We start from the raw sequence: 18,353 nt of genomic DNA on the forward strand, positions 1-18,353 counted from the left end.
GCTGGGCGCTTATTTACTTTTCCTACCTACAGGGTGGGTGCTAAATCGAATAAATACAGTAAATTTAATTAAAAACTGCTATAGCTGTCGCCAGTTGATTATATATTGTTTGTTGAATAAGTGATAGAAAAACGATAATTTTGTTTAGGTTTACGTGTTGAACACTTACAGTTTTGTCATGTGTGAACTCAAACGACGTCTCTTTTTTGCCCAGACTATAATACAGGGTATCAGAAATTAATTTAACATTTTGTTAACTGATTTTGTTGGTGAGCATTGATTCAGAATATGAATTAGGTAATATGCCTATGTAGGTATATTATTGGTACATTTGTGAGATGTTAATTACTTAGAAAAAGTAAGATAAGCATTGAAATGGAAAATAATCACAGTAAGTTTGAAAAAAAAAGAAGAAATGATAATCTAATATCCCTTCGAGTTTGCAAGTCAAAATAAACTGTAAGGAAAAAAAATTCAATGGGGAGTTTGCTGTAGAGTTAACTTTAAGGTGGTGGCAAGCGAGGACACATTGTTGCGGATACATTGTTACTCACGATGTTTCTTGGGTGGGCAAACGAGTGAAGGCCGGTGTACACGTTACAATTTGTCGGCCCGGTTTGACCCAGATTTGATAAGAAATTGAGAGCGCATTTAAAAATCGGCCCTATTTCTTAAAAATCTGTTGCAGTGTCATAGATTTTAGAAATCGGGCCAATTTTATCCTTCAATATGAATAGCGAAGGAAAGCCGGCCGACAAATCGCAGCGTGTAAATTTGTTTGGAACAAATCGGGCCGACAAATCGTAACGTGTAAACGGGCTTTGAGACACAAAAAAAATGTTTTGTGTCCATGCCGCGCAAACGGGTTTCTGACAAAAATCAGAAACATTGTTTGTATCTCGGATACAAATTTTGTGTTCGCTACGATTTTGCGCGTGCAGGCAAACGGGGAAACATTTGTGTCCGCAACAATGTATCCACAACATTGTATGCTTGTTTGCCGCCACCTTTACTGTAGAATTTCTATTTACCAGCAGACGTACGTCACAACAAGCCATTCAATGAAATAATGAGCCCTTTGCAGCTAACGGTCACACTGCACAAAATCCGCCATGCTGGAGGGCAAGCTACGCTCTAGGACATTCAAAACAACGGAAAGCCAAGCATGACTGGTTGAAGTCGCTTTGTTTTGGGTGTCCCGGAACGTTGCTTCCCCTCCAGCGAGGTGCACGTTAGCTGCAAGGTGCCCATTGTAATTAAAAAAGTACCATTTTCGGTCAAATCCCCCTACCCCTACCGCAAGAAAGCAATTCGGAGTCATTCTGGTTACTATGCCAACAACGCATGGATGTTCGCGATTGCTAGCTTTTCAAAATGCCTCTTAGAAGCCCAACGATAGCGGAAACTGTTCCAGGACGCTATCAGCGCCTTGAGTACACCCTCGCCTTAAGTTACCCCTTTGCATTGAGTACCCCTTCCTACCTTGAACACCTCCGCCTCCAGTATCCCGCAGCAGTTTTAGTCTCCCCTACCTTGAGTTTTCTCCCACCCGTACCCCCCCCCCCAAATGATTAAGCAGTTCGAGATCGCATTTTTTACCTCGATTCTGCGTTAAAACTCCAAACGAGGCTAATATCTGTAACAGCTGTATTTTCAGGTGTCAGAAGCCTCAAAAACGAGAAACGCGAGTTGACTTAGACGATATTATAATCTGTTAATAACAAACAGAGATTCATTTATGTCAATTGTTATTAAACTTAGCTGTATTAGACGCTTTATTGAAATAAGGTTCACTTCCACTCTGGAGTATAGAGTCATTAATATTTTATATCAAGATTGAACCTCGAGTAAGAACGCAACATTTTTATTGGAACTTGGACGCATTATGAATGACACCGTGCAAGAAAGAATGGTACAGCTTGGGCTGTCTCTTAAAAACAGAAAGGGTTGGTTGGTTGCTATCGAGTCTGGGGTCTATTTCGCACTCATATTGACCGCCTGTTTAGGAAATATCTTGTTGAGCTTGGCCATTTACAAAACACGAAGCCTTAGAATCTCCCAAAACTACTACTTGGTATCTCTAGCAGCCACGGACATCCTCAGCTCATTTATTATTATGCCTTTCACGTTTGTGGTGCTAATAAAAGGAACATGGCCGTTTGGAGATTTCATTTGCCAACTGCAAGGAAGTGTGCTGGCGATTTGTGCCGTTGTATCTTTGCTCACTTTGGGAATGATCTCCGCTAATCGTTACGTGAAGATCGTTAGGTCGGCGAGCCTTTACCAGAAAATATTCCGAAGAAGAAACGTTTTGAAATCTATTGCAATATCTTGGATTGTCGCTGTTTTCACCGTGTTAGTTGCCTTCTTCCTTGGTAAAGAAACATTTTATTACCATCCGGGAAAGTGTTTGTGCTTTATTAAACTTGATCTGGGCGACAACGAAGGACTATATTTTAGTTTACTCTACGCGGCTGTGACGTTTATAACATTTTCCACCATCGTTGTTAGTTATTATAAAGTGTTTAGAAAAATCCACGCGCATTTTGTCCAAGTTTCAAACTCATTTTTCCACAATAACAATTCAATTGCCTTTGCTGAAGAAGTCAAAATAACAACTTTACTATTTACAACTATACTAGCATTTTTCATTTGTTGGAGCCCTTCAGTTACCGTCGACTTTTACGAGATGTTTGGTGGTTATTACACGCTCCCCCGCCAAGTGTATTTGCTCAACGTTTTTACATTTCAAAGTAGTCATGCTGTCAATCCTTTGATTTATGGATTAATGAAAAGAGAATTTAGAGAAGGCTACAAAAAAGTACTGTGTTGTAAAGATAGTCAATAGCTTTCATACCCATTCGTTTCTGTGTAACACTTATGATGTTTCAACTTCTGTTACGAAAGACAGCATGAATCATGAGTTTATTTTTCAACAATATCTCTTTGCAATATGTAACCAAAGACAGGTCTAAAAATATATAAATTTAATTAAAAACTAATGTTGCTGTCTCTAGCTGATTTAATATAAAAGCCCTCGAATAAGTGACAGAGTTACAAAAACATTTAATCAGGTTTACGTAATTTAATATTTATGAACCTAGTTTTCCCTTGTGTCAAGTCAAACAACGTTCCTTTATTTGCACAGACTATGATACTGGACATCATAAATAAATTTAACATCTGTTTTTAAATTTATTTTGTCGGCGACTATTGGTTCAGAGTTTGAATTAAGTAGTATACTTATGAAGTGTATTAGTTTATTTGTGGATATTACAAAGAAAAAGTAAATCAGCATTGAAATGAAAACTATTGACTTTAGGTTTGGAAAAAAATGAATCTAACATCCGGTCGCGGCGCAAGTCAAAATAAATTGCAAGGAAACAACTTCACTGGTGAGTTTGCTGTAGAGTTAACTTCCCTGTAGAGTTTGTATTAACCAACAGACCTACGTTACAACAAGCCATTCAGTAAAAGGAATTTTTCGGTCAGACCCCCAATTCCCCCCTTCTCCGAGGATTAAATGAGCCCGCGGTCTTCACCGGCGAAGTTGCTAAGCAACAAGACAAATACTAAAGGAGCCATTCTGAGTACCATGCCAACAACTGTCAGGATGCTCGCTAGGTTTTGATTGGATGGCAGGAAGTGAAAGCTCTACAAATACTTCTTAGAATATTTTCCGCGAGTGGTATTTGTTTTCCAGGCCTGGTTGTTCGAAGTTTGCCTAACGTTATCCACCGGATAAATCACTATCCAGTGGTTTCTGAAATCGACTCTTAGTTTACTGTAGCCTGCGTACAGCCCTTCACTCTCTTCAGGAAAATAATACTGCTCTCCTAAACCCCAACGCTAGCTGAAACAGTTTCAGGACGCGACTAGCTAGCGGGTGCGATTGGAAGGTGTGAAAGAAGTGTATCCTGTCAAGCTTAACCTGCGATCAGGCGTTTTTATTTTTGAAAGGAAGTGGAAAAGAACTCCTTCCCGGAGTGATAAGTATGGAGGGAGGGCATGATCTCAGGTTATGTCAAGTTTATAGCGTTATCCCTCTTTTGAACAACTGGGGCCAGATTACTTCGTGAGTCTACATAAGCATAAGATCAAGAATCAATTTAATACCTCGATCTGATGTTGTCCGTATTGAATGACGTAATAACATTCATCAAGAACTTCCGGTCTGCATCAAAAGGAGACTGTTGGTAAACTGACCAGAGAAAGTCCCAGTCTTCCTCGCTAGACTTGTTGACTCCGAATGAAAAAGCCAGATTCCGGAAGTTGGAGCCTACACCTGGGAGACTGGGGAGAGGAAGTAAAGAAAAGGAAACGGGGTGATATAAAAGTTGTTTTAAAAAATAATTGAAAAAATGTAACAAATAAATGAAAAACAAAAACTAAATAATTAAAAGGAAGATTTTGCCTTCACTACTCAACCGAACACACACAAAGACTATGAGGCATGGGCACTTTGGTCAGCCGGGCCCACGATAGAACTATATCAAGAAGTTTCTGTCGCTTTAAAGATATCTGTACCTTCCAAGAGAAGTGTTCTTCAGTTGGCTAAACAAGCAAGCGAATCTTTTTTTGATGTCTTTTCTTTGACCGCTTTTCATGGCTTCAGATAACACGTCATATCTAAAATATCTAAGAAACAAATACAAATCGTGTTAGCATTTGCTTGATCTTGCTAAAACAGAGGCGCGTTAGAAACAAACGAAGAAAAACCTTCCTGATTTTTCATTAACAGAAAACGATTTTTATTGACAATAATATCATAATGATCAAACGAAAAGTATGCAACTTCTTACACCAACTTTTGCAGAAAACAGCTTTTATTGAACATTAAAAAGGCATTCGTAAATAAAAATAACTGAAATCATTGTTAAAAACTGCGTACTAATTAAGTTTTTCGACCTTAAAGAATTTAGATAATTTCCTGACCAATAATAATACTTTCCCCTGATTTAAAAAAAAAAAACGACTTTTGCCAGACCTAAATAACGACTGGGAAGGAAACTATATAAAGCAATTCAAAAGACAGGTGAGGATGGTTGTGTCAAGTTAACATCCACCGGCCAGCTGAACGATCAAACAATGACTACGATTAAGGCAATAAGCAATCTTTGCCCGGCTTTAAAAAGTACCTTTCCTGGTCAGTCCCAGTGTCCTTCTCGCCAACCAAGTCGATAAGATGATCTTGAAGGTGCCATAAGAATTTCTGAAACAAAATTTCGTCAAGTGAGATATCATATGGTATAAGGTGTTGTCAGTTGTCTCTATCTTTAAGCTATAAGATTTAAACAGTTTCTCCTTCGTCTTTTTTCATGCTTTGTTTGATGCTAAATACAAATCTCTGCCGGTGATTTCTGTGAATTTCCGAGCTCAACGGGACCAAGCTACACAAACAAGGACTGGGTTAGCTTAGTGTCAGTAAGAGCACTGTTCACTTTGTTCGTGTGCTAGGAATATTTGCCGGTGGAACAAGAAACTAAAAAAAGCTGACCAAGGGAGCAGGGGTAAAGCTTATAACCGAAGAATAGGAGAGGGAAAGGAGGGGGAACTCGCTGAATTCAGCGATCAAGCGCCAGAAAACGCTAACGTTCTCTTTGGAATTAGGAGTATTTTTCGGCAAGTTATATACTGTACAATAGAAAGATGTACGTACCTTGTACAATAGTTTATGAGGCTTATTGAATATTCCCATGAGACACTTGGACACGTGTCTCGCCACAGACCAGGGGACTGGGTGCTGCTCTCGGACCAGGTACGTTGACAGGTTCAGGGCGAGGACTGGATCCAATAAACCTCCACTGAGTAGTTAAAAAAGAAATAGATAACAACGTTTGACAATCAATCAAAATTACTCTACACACATTCTTAACAAAAGTTCTATTACTATTTCAAGAACACTGATCGTTCAGTCTCGAGACTTGAGGGCTTAGATGTTAGGTTCTTCATATTTTAATAGGCGTAATACATTTTGTATTTATTATATATTTATTTTTAACTCAAATAAGTTCCTTTTGAATTCTTGTCATTTTACTTTTCAATTATTATCGTCAAGCGTTTTATACATGAGCCTCTGACTCGGACAAGTGAGGGCAATCTCGTCCTATGTATGACATTAACAAATAGTTTGATTGATTGAACAAGACACTTTACTCTCAGTTTATGTAGGACAGCCCATTCAAGCGTGCAGTTGTACTCGAATAGCTGTCTAAAGGGCGAATTAGACGATACGGTTTTGCCTACGATTATCTTAAGCGACACGTTTACGTCAGGTTTACAACACGGCCGGGTCTTGTAAATAAACCTTTAGACTTCCACCACATCCTTACGACACTGAAACGCGTGTGGAAGTGGTCTTGAGTCGTGTCGTAGGCATGTTGTAAGCTTGCCCCATGCGAGAAAGTCGTACTGTGTAAATCTCCCCTAAGCTGTTTATTCTACGATCGGATACCAATTACGGCTAACAAAGAGCCAATTACACACACAAAAAAAACTTACCAAGAAAGAGTGAAAACGTCGTGGATCAAACCAGCTCGGTCCGAAGGGCTGAAAACCTGTATACAATGCGCAACATTTTAAAACAAAATATCAAATAATAATTTGAAAAAGTCTGGCAAAAGGAATCAAGTACTTTTGATTGTAATCCCGTACTCAGATCTCTCTTTTTTGCGGCCTTCCCGCAACTTAAAGATATCTGGGTACAAAATTTCAGTGATTAGCTCAGTCAAACACCTTTTAGGGCAACTTGATCGCTTACGTTAAGGCAGGGCTGTACAATCGAACCTCGTTTAAACATATCTGTACAAAGAACCACAGAAACTTTCCGTATTAAAAGGATGACCAATTGATCTGAGTGGGTTTGTTTAAGAGAGCATACTCCTAAGAAGTTTTTTTTACTGGGAAGATATGAATAAACCGTTAACCGTTACCTGGTGATCTTTTCTGAGCTGTGCTGTAAGCTTTTTCCAGTTTTCCTCGTCATAGTTAACCATGAAGAACCCAGTAGCGTTAATGTTAGCGATAATCCAGCCATTAGTGGACGTGTCTGCTAGCGGGTAAGATTCTGACGAGGCAAGATATAAGAGATAACAGTGTCAAACATTCATTTCTTGAAAGCCTGCGCAAACGAGAAAGATGAAATCGAGAGATCTTTTTTTTGGTTATTCACAAAGAACGCAGACAATCTAGTAAACCAATCAAAACACACAGCAAGTACATGTAGCCGGTGCGAAGCGCGGAAAACGCGTGTGAGCGAGTCACGGTTGGTTTTGGCTTTACATCTGACTGGTTGAAAAAGTTGTGCGAGTGTTTTCGTTCTGTATTCTCGTGTTTTCTTGTATTTTCTCCTGTATTCCAATGTATTCTCCTGTTTTCCCCTGTATTCTCCTGTGTTCTCCTGTTTTCTCCTGTATTCTCCTGTATTCCCATGTATTCTCCTGTTTTCTCCTGTATTCCTCTGTATTCTCCTGTTTTCCCCTGTATTCTCCTGTGTTCTCCTGTTTTCTCCTGTATTCTCCTGTATTCCCATGTATTCTCCTGTTTTCTCCTGTATTCTCTTGTATTCCCCTTTATTAAATTCTCAACCTCGGATATTTCATTTCTAGCTTTCTGATTGGTTTACTGAATCCCGGTTGTCAGCTCGTATACCTATGTTTGAATTTATATGGGAAATGAGTGCGGCAAGTGCCGCTTAGCGTAAATTAAAATTTTCAGGAAGCGACAGTTCCTTAAAAAAAATGGTTTTAAACAGCAAATTTAGCGAGCTTTATGAACAAGAAATAATTAGCGGTGCCTAGAAAAACCACAGAAATGCCATAGTAAATTTAACTACGCAAAACAAAAGGATTGATGCGAAAAGTTTAATTGATAATACTTTTAAACGCACAACAAGAGCGAGTGAATAAAGTAGAAAAGCAGCAAATAATTTACGAAAGAACGGCAAACTGACACAGTTTCATTCAGTGTACGTCATAAAACTAGGCTCAGCACTTCAGTAAAGTTTGTTACCTTTCAATCTTGGTTTTGTACTTTTACACTTCAATAAACCTGTTCGACTTTGAGCTCAATTTCGCTTCAAATAATATAGAAGTCTTGATGACAGCCGTGGAGCCGTAAAGAAGTACAATGTAAACACTTGCTTCGTTCGACTTGCACAAGACTTGCAGTTTCCAGAAAGCTTTTGCTTCGGATCTTCTTGTAAATCTAAACTGTTGCACAATTTCCAGGATATTTAGACGACTTTAGAGGGGATTGTTCGAGGAAAATCTTGGGAAGAAAGCTCTCTCACTTGCTTTCCTCGTAAGTTTCATTCAACTCAAGAAGTGAACACCGCGCCTGAAATTTTCGCGCCTTGTAGTATCACTTCGTTTACATCAAAATGAAATGTCCAGTCGATTTAAACTTGAGAAGAATTTAATAAAACAATTATTCCATTCGCCCTTGTTGGATACGAGTCGTTATAGCCAACTCGGCGCTTCGCGCCTCGTTGGCTATTTACTACCTCGTATCCAACGCGGGCTCATGGAATAATTGTTAAGTATTCTCCTGTATTCCCGTGTTTTCTCCTGTTTTCCCCTGTATTCTCGTGTTTTCTTGTATTTTCTCCTGTATTCCAATGTATTCTCCTGTGTTCTCCTGTTTTCTCCTGTATTCTCCTGTATTCTCCTCTATTCTCCTGTATTCTACTGTATTCCCCTGTATTCCCCTGCAGTCTCATGTATTCTCCTATATTCCCCTGTTTTCGCCTGTATTCTCAGGTATTCTCATGTTTTCCCCTGTTTTCTCCTGTTTTCTCCTGTATTCTGCTGTATTCACTTGTATTCCCCTGTATTCTCCAGTATTCGATCCTGTATTGCTGTCTCTTAGGTCTTAGTTTGGATCTCAAACAGTTACAGTCAGCCATCAGTATTGCATAAATTGAGTATCCCTACTGCGCGAACATTAACACATTAGCGGCTTAAAGCTTTTTCTATACGAGCTGCATGGCCCTCTGCCCAAAGAACGTCTGCGTAGGAGGCTAGCCCGTTAGGGAAATAAATCGTCGATTTATCGTTAACGAACATAGTAACCTTTATTTCTTGTTGAGTCATTTAGGTATACAAGTTGTCCTCTGTTAAGCAGTTTTCCGAGGGTGTTTTAGCTTAAAAATTTGCATGATCTGACATCCCACTGAAAATAATTAAGAAATTATTATTATTATTATTATTATTATTATTATTATTAAGTTATTTTCTATTCCTTTTTTACAGCCTGACTGCAAGATTTTGCTAATTGTTCTTAATTTGATTGCTATTGTCTTTATTGCGAAAACTGAGGGAATCACCCTTGAAAAGGAAGAAGAAGATTTACTCGCCGATGTAATTAAGGAATTTCAGTCAAATCCCACGCACTGGATTTATAATTCACCATTTCATCCAGGCAATGCCAATGTTCTCATGTCAAAATTCTTTTTGTGGTGTCCCATGCAACACAATAAGATACAAGTGCTTTGTCCCATTCACAAGACTCCTTTGCAATTTCATTCCTGGACTACGCAACTGACCCACCAAAGTCGACGTAATCCACGACTAGTGTACGACCTGCAAGGAAACATAATTCTGGTCCAGTCCATTTACAGGTGCAACTACAATATTGCAGACCGCAGATCGCTTGGCCACGAGTACTTCTCTTCTTCAACATATATTTTAGACAGCATCCCAACGGCAATAAAGAAGAAGTTTCCTATCAAGCTATTTTATCGGTCTGCGTTTTCTCGAGATTTAATCGACTATGTTGTAACCCATATAGGACGAGGACAAAACTTTTTGGAACTTGCAGCTGAGGACATTGCATCGATTAACTTTAAGACATTTGTGCACAACAGCGAAAAAGGTACAGATTCAAAAACATTTTATGAAAAGGAATTGTATTCGTTCCCTAGCAATGACCAGCTTATGCACATGTTTCTATCTTTCTATCTTTCGGCCATTCATTATCACTAGCTATAGGGTTTCCAATGTTTTTTTGCGTTTTGCTTTTAGTGATGATGCGCTTGCGGGTTTGGTTTTTATTTTCATTTCTATTCTGCCACCAGTTAGCACATAAATTTTCATTCTAAATTTGAATTTTGGTTTACATTATGACTTTTTCGTGACGGGATCGAATGGTTAGCTCGTGGTAGGGAGTAGCAAGGCGTGACAGGCCTACACAACTCCTAACAATGGAGACTTTTGTACCATGTTTTGATCCTAGACTTTGTTATAATTTAGCTTTTACAAGCATGTCTTTTAGGGATTTACCCCTTTTAAAGGATATAAGTGGTGGCTCTTTAAAAATTTGCCGTAGAGAAGGCTTGTTTTGTATCATGTGCCATTTTTGCATTAAAACATGTTTCAGATTTTGCACTGATGGGTGATATTGTGTTACAAAGGGCAAGATTTCTTTTCGGTTTTCATGTTTTTGCTGTAGCGCCGATTCCCTTTCTGTGAATGTAATATCTGATAGGAATGTTTCAATCAGATTATTTGGGTAACCTCTAGCACGGAGACGTGATTTGAATTTATTAATGTTCTCTTCAAATGTTTCTCTTGAAGAGTTAGTGCGTAAAAGTCTGAGGGCTTCGCCCTTCACGAATCCTTTTTTGACACCTGGTGGGTGACTAGAGGAAAAATGAGTGTATTGAAAGGTTTCAGTTGGCTTAAAATGTGTTTTTATATCCAGGATGGATTGATTTTGAAATCGTTTACCTTTGTATACAACTGTGTCCAAAAATGTTGTTTCAGTATTTGAGATTTCAGCCGTAAATTTGATTGTAGGGTGATGTGCATTTGCTTGTTCAATGAACTTGTCTATATCAGGTTTGCTTACATCCCACAATGAAAAAATGTCGTCAATATATCGTTTCCAAATTGTAGGTTTTACGACGTTCATGCTAAGAATCTGTGTCTCGATTTCGGTCATAAATATATTTGCAAAAGCAACGGCCATTTTGGTACCCATGGCGGTACCGTGGATTTATAGATAGTTCTTTCCGTTGAATTGGAAAGAATTCTCTTTAAGTATAAGACTTAGCATTTCTCTGAGTTAGTGTGTAGGGATTGGAGGGTTATTTTTGTGAAAGTTTTCGTATGCTTTGCATACTGTGGTTATACCCTCTTCCTGTGGTATATTCGTATATAGACTAGTTACGTCCATTGATACAAGGAATGTGTGTTTCCTCACCTTTGTCTTTTCAATAAAATTTATAAAATCTGTAGTTTCTTTAAGGTAAGACTCTTGTGATATGGAGATAGGCTGGAGTAATGTGTCAACAAATGCTGATATTCTTTCTGTAGGCCCACTGCAGCCGGATATAATTGGTCTACCTACTAAAGTAGGTTTGTGAATCTTAGTAAGGGTATAGAATTCTGGTATTCGCGGTGGATTTGGAGTTTGTTGGCCCTCCCTTGAGTTTTTTATAAAAATAAAAGTACTGACCCCCTCAGTCTCCCCCAACTTTTAGGTTACCTGAACAAAAGTGACCCTCCCTTCACTAATACACGGTACCGTAGAAGCAACAGGAAAAAACATGGGAATACAGGAGAATACATGGCAATACAGAGAAATACAGGAGAATACAAGAGAATACAAGAGAATACAGGGAAATACAGGAGAAAACATGGGAATACATGGGAATACAGGGAAATACAGGAGAAAACATGGGAATTCATGGGAATACAGGGGAATACAGAGAAATACAGGAGAATACAGGAGAATACAGGCGAAAACAGGGGAATACAGGGGAATACAGAAGAAAACATGGGAATACAGGTGAATACAGGAGAATACAGGGGAATACAGTAGAATACAGGTGAAAACATGGGAATACAGGTGAATACAGTAGAACACAGGCGAAAACAGGGGAATACAGGGGAATACAGGAGAATACAGGAAAAAACATGGGAATACAGGAGAATACATGGGAATACAGGGGAATACAGGGAAATACATGAGAATACAAGAGAATACAGGGGAATACATTGGAATACAGAAGAAAACACGAGAAAACACGAGAATGCAGGGGAATACAGCAGAAAACACAGGAATACAGGAGAATACAGGGGAATACAGGAGAATACAGGGGAATACAGGGGAATACAGGGGAATACAGGAGAATACAGGGGAAAACAGGGGAATACAGGAGAATACAGGAGAAAACAGGAGATAACCCGGGAATACAGGAGAAAACAGGAGAATACAGGAGAAAACATGGAAATACAGGAGAATACAGGAGAAAACATGGGAATTAATACATTGGAATACAATCTTGAGAAAACACGAAAAAACACGAGAATACAGGGGAATACAGGAGAAAACACGGGAATACAGGAGAATACAGGGGAATACATGAGAATACATGAGAATACAGGGGAATACAGGAGAATACAGGGGAATACAGGAGAATACAGGAGAAAACGGGAATACAGGAGAATACAGGGTAAAACAGGGGAATACAGGAGAAAACATGGGAATACAGGGGATTACAGGAGAATACAGGAGAAAACATTGGAATACAGGAGAATACATGGGAATACAGGGGAATACAGGGGAATACAGGAGAATACAGGAGAATACAAGAGAATACAGGAGAAAACACGGGAATACAGGAGAAATAATGGGAATACATTGGAATACAGGAGAAAACAGGAGAATACACGAGAATGCAGGGGAATACAAGAGAAAACACGGGAATACAGGAGAATACAGGAGAATACAGGGGAATACAGGAGAAAACAGGAGAATACAGGAGAATACAGGGGAATACAGGAGAAAACAGGAGAATACATGGGAATACAGGGGAATACAGGAGAATACAGGAGAATACAGGGGAATACAGGGGAATACAGGAGAATACAGGAGAAAACATGAGAATACAGGAGAAAACATGGGAATACATGAGAATACAGGAGAATACAGGAGAAAACATGGGAATACATTGGAATACAGGAGAAAACGCGAGAAAAATCGAGAATACAGGGGAATACAGGAGAAAACACGGGAATACAGGGGAATACAGGGGAATACATGAGAATACATGGGAATACAGGGGAATACAGGAGAATACAGGGGAATACAGGGGAATACAGGAGAATACAGGTGAAAACATGGGAATACAGGTGAATACAGTAGAACACAGGCGAAAACAGGGGAATACAGGGGAATACAGGAGAATACAGGAAAAAACATGGGAATACAGGAGAATACATGGGAATACAGGGGAATACAGGGAAATACATGAGAATACAAGAGAATACAGGGGAATACATTGGAATACAGAAGAAAACACGAGAAAACACGAGAATGCAGGGGAATACAGCAGAAAACACAGGAATACAGGGGAATACAGGGGAATACAGGGGAATACAGGAGAATACAGGAGAAAACAGGGGAATACAGGAGAATACAGGAGAAAACAGGAGATAACCCGGGAATACAGGAGAAAACAGGAGAATACAGGAGAAAACATGGAAATACAGGAGAATACAGGAGAAAACATGGGAATTAATACATTGGAATACAATCTTAAGAAAACACAAAAAAACACGAGAATACAGGGGAATACAGGAGAAAACACGGGAATACAGGAGAATACAGGGGAATACATGAGAATACATGAGAATACAGGGGAATACAGGAGAATACAGGGGAATACAGGAGAATACAGGAGAAAACGGGAATACAGGAGAATACAGGGTAAAACAGGGGAATACAGGAGAAAACATGGGAATACAGGGGATTACAGGAGAATACAGGAGAAAACATTGGAATACAGGAGAATACATGGGAATACAGGGGAATACAGGGGAATACAGGAGAATACAGGAGAATACAAGAGAATACAGGAGAAAACACGGGAATACAGGAGAAATAATGGGAATACATTGGAATACAGGAGAAAACAGGAGAATACACGAGAATGCAGGGGAATACAAGAGAAAACACGGGAATACAGGAGAATACAGGAGAATACAGGGGAATACAGGAGAAAACAGGAGAATACAGGAGAATCGGGGGAATACAGGAGAAAACAGGAGAATACATGGGAATACAGGGGAATACAGGAGAATACAGGAGAATACAGGGGAATACAGGGGAATACAGGAGAATACAGGAGAAAACTTGAGAATACAGGAGAAAACATGGGAATACATGAGAATACAGGAGAATACAGGAGAAAACATGGGAATACATTGGAATACAGGAGAAAACGCGAGAAAAATCGAGAATACAGGGGAATACAGGAGAAAACACGGGAATACAGGAGAATACAGGGGAATACATGAGAATACATGGGAATACAGGGGAATACAGGAGAATACAGGGGAATACAGGGGAATACAGGAGAAAACAGGGGAATACAGGGGAATACAGGAGAATACAGGAGATAACCCGGGAATACAGGAGAAAACAGGAGAATACAGGAGAAAACATGGGAATACAGGAGAATACAGGAGAAAACAGGAGATAACCCGGGAATACAGGAGAAAACAGGAGAATACAGGAGAAAACATGGAAATACAGGAGAATACAGGAGAAAACATGGGAATTAATACATTGGAATACAATCTTGAGAAAACACGAAAAAACACAAGAATACAGGGGAATACAGGAGAAAACACGGGAATACAGGAGAATACAGGGGAATACATGAGAATACATGAGAATACAGGGGAATACAGGAGAATACAGGGGAATACAGGGGAATACAGGAGAAAACGGGAATACAGGAGAATACAGGGTAAAACAGGGGAATACAGGAGAAAACATGGGAATACAGGGGATTACAGGAGAATACAGGAGAAAACATTGGAATACAGGAGAATACATGGGAATACAGGGGAATACAGGGGAATACAGGAGAATACAGGAGAATACAAGAGAATACAGGAGAAAACACGGGAATACAGGAGAAATAATGGGAATACATTGGAATACAGGAGAAAACAGGAGAATACACGGAATGCAGGGGAATACAAGAGAAAACACGGGAATACAGGAGAATACAGGGGAATACAGGAGAAAACAGGAGAATACACGAGAATGCAGGGGAATACAAGAGAAAACACGGGAATACAGGAGAATACAGGGGAATACAGGGGAATACAGGAGAAAACAGGAGAATACAGGAGAATACAGGGGAATACAGGAGAAAACAGGAGAATACATGGGAATACAGGGGAATACAGGAGAATACAGGAGAATACAGGGGAATACAGGGGAATACAGGAGAATACAGGAGAAAACAGGGGAATACAGGGGAATACAGGAGAATACAGGAGAAAACCTGGGAATACAGGAAAATACAGGGTAAAACAGGGGAATACAGGAGAATACAGGGGAATACAGGGGAATACAGAAGAATACAGGAGAAAACAGGGGAATACAGGGGAATACAGGAGAATACAGGAGAAAACCTGGGAATAAAGGAGAATACAGGGAAAAACATGAGAATACAGGAGAAAACATGGGAATACATGAGAATACAGGAGAATACAGGAGAAAACATGGGAATACATTGGAATACAGGAGAAAACGCGAGAAAAATCGAGAATACAGGGGAATACAGGAGAAAACACGGGAATACAGGAGAATACAGGGGAATACATGAGAATACAGGGGAATACATGAGAATACATGGGAATACATGGGAATACAGGTGAATACAGGGGAGAACAGGGTAAAACAGGAGAAATCATGGGAATACAGGGGAATACAGGAGAATACAGGAGAATACAGGGGAATACAGGGGAATACAGGAGAATACAGGAGAAAACTTGAGAATACAGGAGAAAACATGGCAATACATGAGAATACAGGAGAATACAGGAGAAAACATGGGAATACATTGGAATACAGGGGAATACAGGAGAAAACACGGGAATACAGGAGAATACAGGGGAATACATGAGAATACATGAGAATACAGGGGAATACAGGAGAATACAGGGGAATACAGGAGAATACAGGAGAAAACGGGAATACAGGAGAATACAGGGTAAAACAGGGGAATACAGGAGAAAACATGGGAATACAGGGGATTACAGGAGAATACAGGAGAAAACATTGGAATACAGGAGAATACATGGGAATACAGGGGAATACAGGGGAATACAGGAGAATACAGGAGAATACAAGAGAATACAGGAGAAAACACGGGAATACAGGAGAAATAATGGGAATACATTGGAATACAGGAGAAAACAGGAGAATACACGAGAATGCAGGGGAATACAAGAGAAAACACGGGAATACAGGAGAATACAGGAGAATACAGGGGAATACAGGAGAAAACAGGAGAATACAGGAGAATCGGGGGAATACAGGAGAAAACAGGAGAATACATGGGAATACAGGGGAATACAGGAGAATACAGGAGAATACAGGGGAATACAGGGGAATACAGGAGAATACAGGAGAAAACTTGAGAATACAGGAGAAAACATGGGAATACATGAGAATACAGGAGAATACAGGAGAAAACATGGGAATACATTGGAATACAGGAGAAAACGCGAGAAAAATCGAGAATACAGGGGAATACAGGAGAAAACACGGGAATACAGGAGAATACAGGGGAATACATGAGAATACATGGGAATACAGGGGAATACAGGAGAATACAGGGGAATACAGGGGAATACAGGAGAATACAGGAGAAAACAGGGGAATACAGGGGAATACAGGAGAATACAGGAGATAACCCGGGAATACAGGAGAAAACAGGAGAATACAGGAGAAAACATGGGAATACAGGAGAATACAGGAGAAAACAGGAGATAACCCGGGAATACAGGAGAAAACAGGAGAATACAGGAGAAAACATGGAAATACAGGAGAATACAGGAGAAAACATGGGAATTAATACATTGGAATACAATCTTGAGAAAACACGAAAAAACACAAGAATACAGGGGAATACAGGAGAAAACACGGGAATACAGGAGAATACAGGGGAATACATGAGAATACATGAGAATACAGGGGAATACAGGAGAATACAGGGGAATACAGGGGAATACAGGAGAAAACGGGAATACAGGAGAATACAGGGTAAAACAGGGGAATACAGGAGAAAACATGGGAATACAGGGGATTACAGGAGAATACAGGAGAAAACATTGGAATACAGGAGAATACATGGGAATACAGGGGAATACAGGGGAATACAGGAGAATACAGGAGAATACAAGAGAATACAGGAGAAAACACGGGAATACAGGAGAAATAATGGGAATACATTGGAATACAGGAGAAAACAGGAGAATACACGGAATGCAGGGGAATACAAGAGAAAACACGGGAATACAGGAGAATACAGGGGAATACAGGAGAAAACAGGAGAATACACGAGAATGCAGGGGAATACAAGAGAAAACACGGGAATACAGGAGAATACAGGGGAATACAGGGGAATACAGGAGAAAACAGGAGAATACAGGAGAATACAGGGGAATACAGGAGAAAACAGGAGAATACATGGGAATACAGGGGAATACAGGAGAATACAGGAGAATACAGGGGAATACAGGGGAATACAGGAGAATACAGGAGAAAACAGGGGAATACAGGGGAATACAGGAGAATACAGGAGAAAACCTGGGAATACAGGAAAATACAGGGTAAAACAGGGGAATACAGGAGAATACAGGAGAATACAGGGGAATACAGGGGAATACAGAAGAATACAGGAGAAAACAGGGGAATACAGGGGAATACAGGAGAATACAGGAGAAAACCTGGGAATAAAGGAGAATACAGGAGAAAACATGAGAATACAGGAGAAAACATGGGAATACATGAGAATACAGGAGAATACAGGAGAAAACATGGGAATACATTGGAATACAGGAGAAAACGCGAGAAAAATCGAGAATACAGGGGAATACAGGAGAAAACACGGGAATACAGGAGAATACAGGGGAATACATGAGAATACAGGGGAATACATGAGAATACATGGGAATACATGGGAATACAGGTGAATACAGGGGAGAACAGTGGAAAACAGGAGAAATCATGGGAATACATTGGAATACAGGAGAAAACACGAGAATACAGGTGAATACTGGGGAATACAGGGGAATACAGGAGAAAACAGAATACAGGAGAAAACATGAGAATACAGGTGAATACTGGGGAATACAGGGGAATACAGTAGAATACAGGAGAATACAGGGGAATACAGGAGAAAACAGGGGAATACAGGAGAAAACAGAATACAGGAGAATACAGGGGAATACAGGGGAATACAGGGGAATACAGGAGAATACAGGAGAATACAAGAGAATACAGGAGAAAACACGGGAATACAGGAGAAATAATGGGAATACATT

General features: G+C 39.7%; 3 protein-coding genes across 3 annotated transcripts in view; 1 reads left to right on the forward strand and 2 right to left on the reverse strand.

Moving 5' to 3' along the window:
• LOC144645933 (endoplasmic reticulum aminopeptidase 1-like) overlaps positions 1-18,353 on the reverse strand; it is a 74,015-nt gene that overhangs the window by 13,258 nt on the left and 42,404 nt on the right. Inside the window, exons 11-17 of the mRNA XM_078505449.1 lie at positions 9,549-9,625; positions 6,933-7,066; positions 6,502-6,557; positions 5,660-5,804; positions 5,139-5,212; positions 4,528-4,638; positions 4,117-4,293 (exon numbers count right to left, since the gene is read on the reverse strand). Coding sequence (XP_078361575.1) covers positions 4,117-4,293; positions 4,528-4,638; positions 5,139-5,212; positions 5,660-5,804; positions 6,502-6,557; positions 6,933-7,066; positions 9,549-9,625 — 774 coding nt within the window. The remainder of the gene's footprint in view (positions 1-4,116; positions 4,294-4,527; positions 4,639-5,138; positions 5,213-5,659; positions 5,805-6,501; positions 6,558-6,932; positions 7,067-9,548; positions 9,626-18,353) is intronic.
• Positions 1,886-3,121, forward strand: LOC144645543 (histamine H2 receptor-like). The gene has a single exon (XM_078505123.1). It carries the CDS (start codon positions 1,886-1,888, stop codon positions 2,846-2,848), a length of 963 nt encoding a protein of 320 aa, XP_078361249.1. The 3' UTR covers positions 2,849-3,121.
• On the reverse strand, positions 10,240-10,968 carry LOC144646110 (uncharacterized). Its single transcript, XM_078505634.1, has one exon. It carries the CDS (start codon positions 10,966-10,968, stop codon positions 10,240-10,242), a length of 729 nt encoding a protein of 242 aa, XP_078361760.1.

Source organism: Oculina patagonica, chromosome 3 (genome assembly GCF_052425735.1).
Source record: "Oculina patagonica isolate OP01 chromosome 3, crgOcupat, whole genome shotgun sequence".
NCBI lineage: Eukaryota > Metazoa > Cnidaria > Anthozoa > Scleractinia > Oculinidae > Oculina > Oculina patagonica.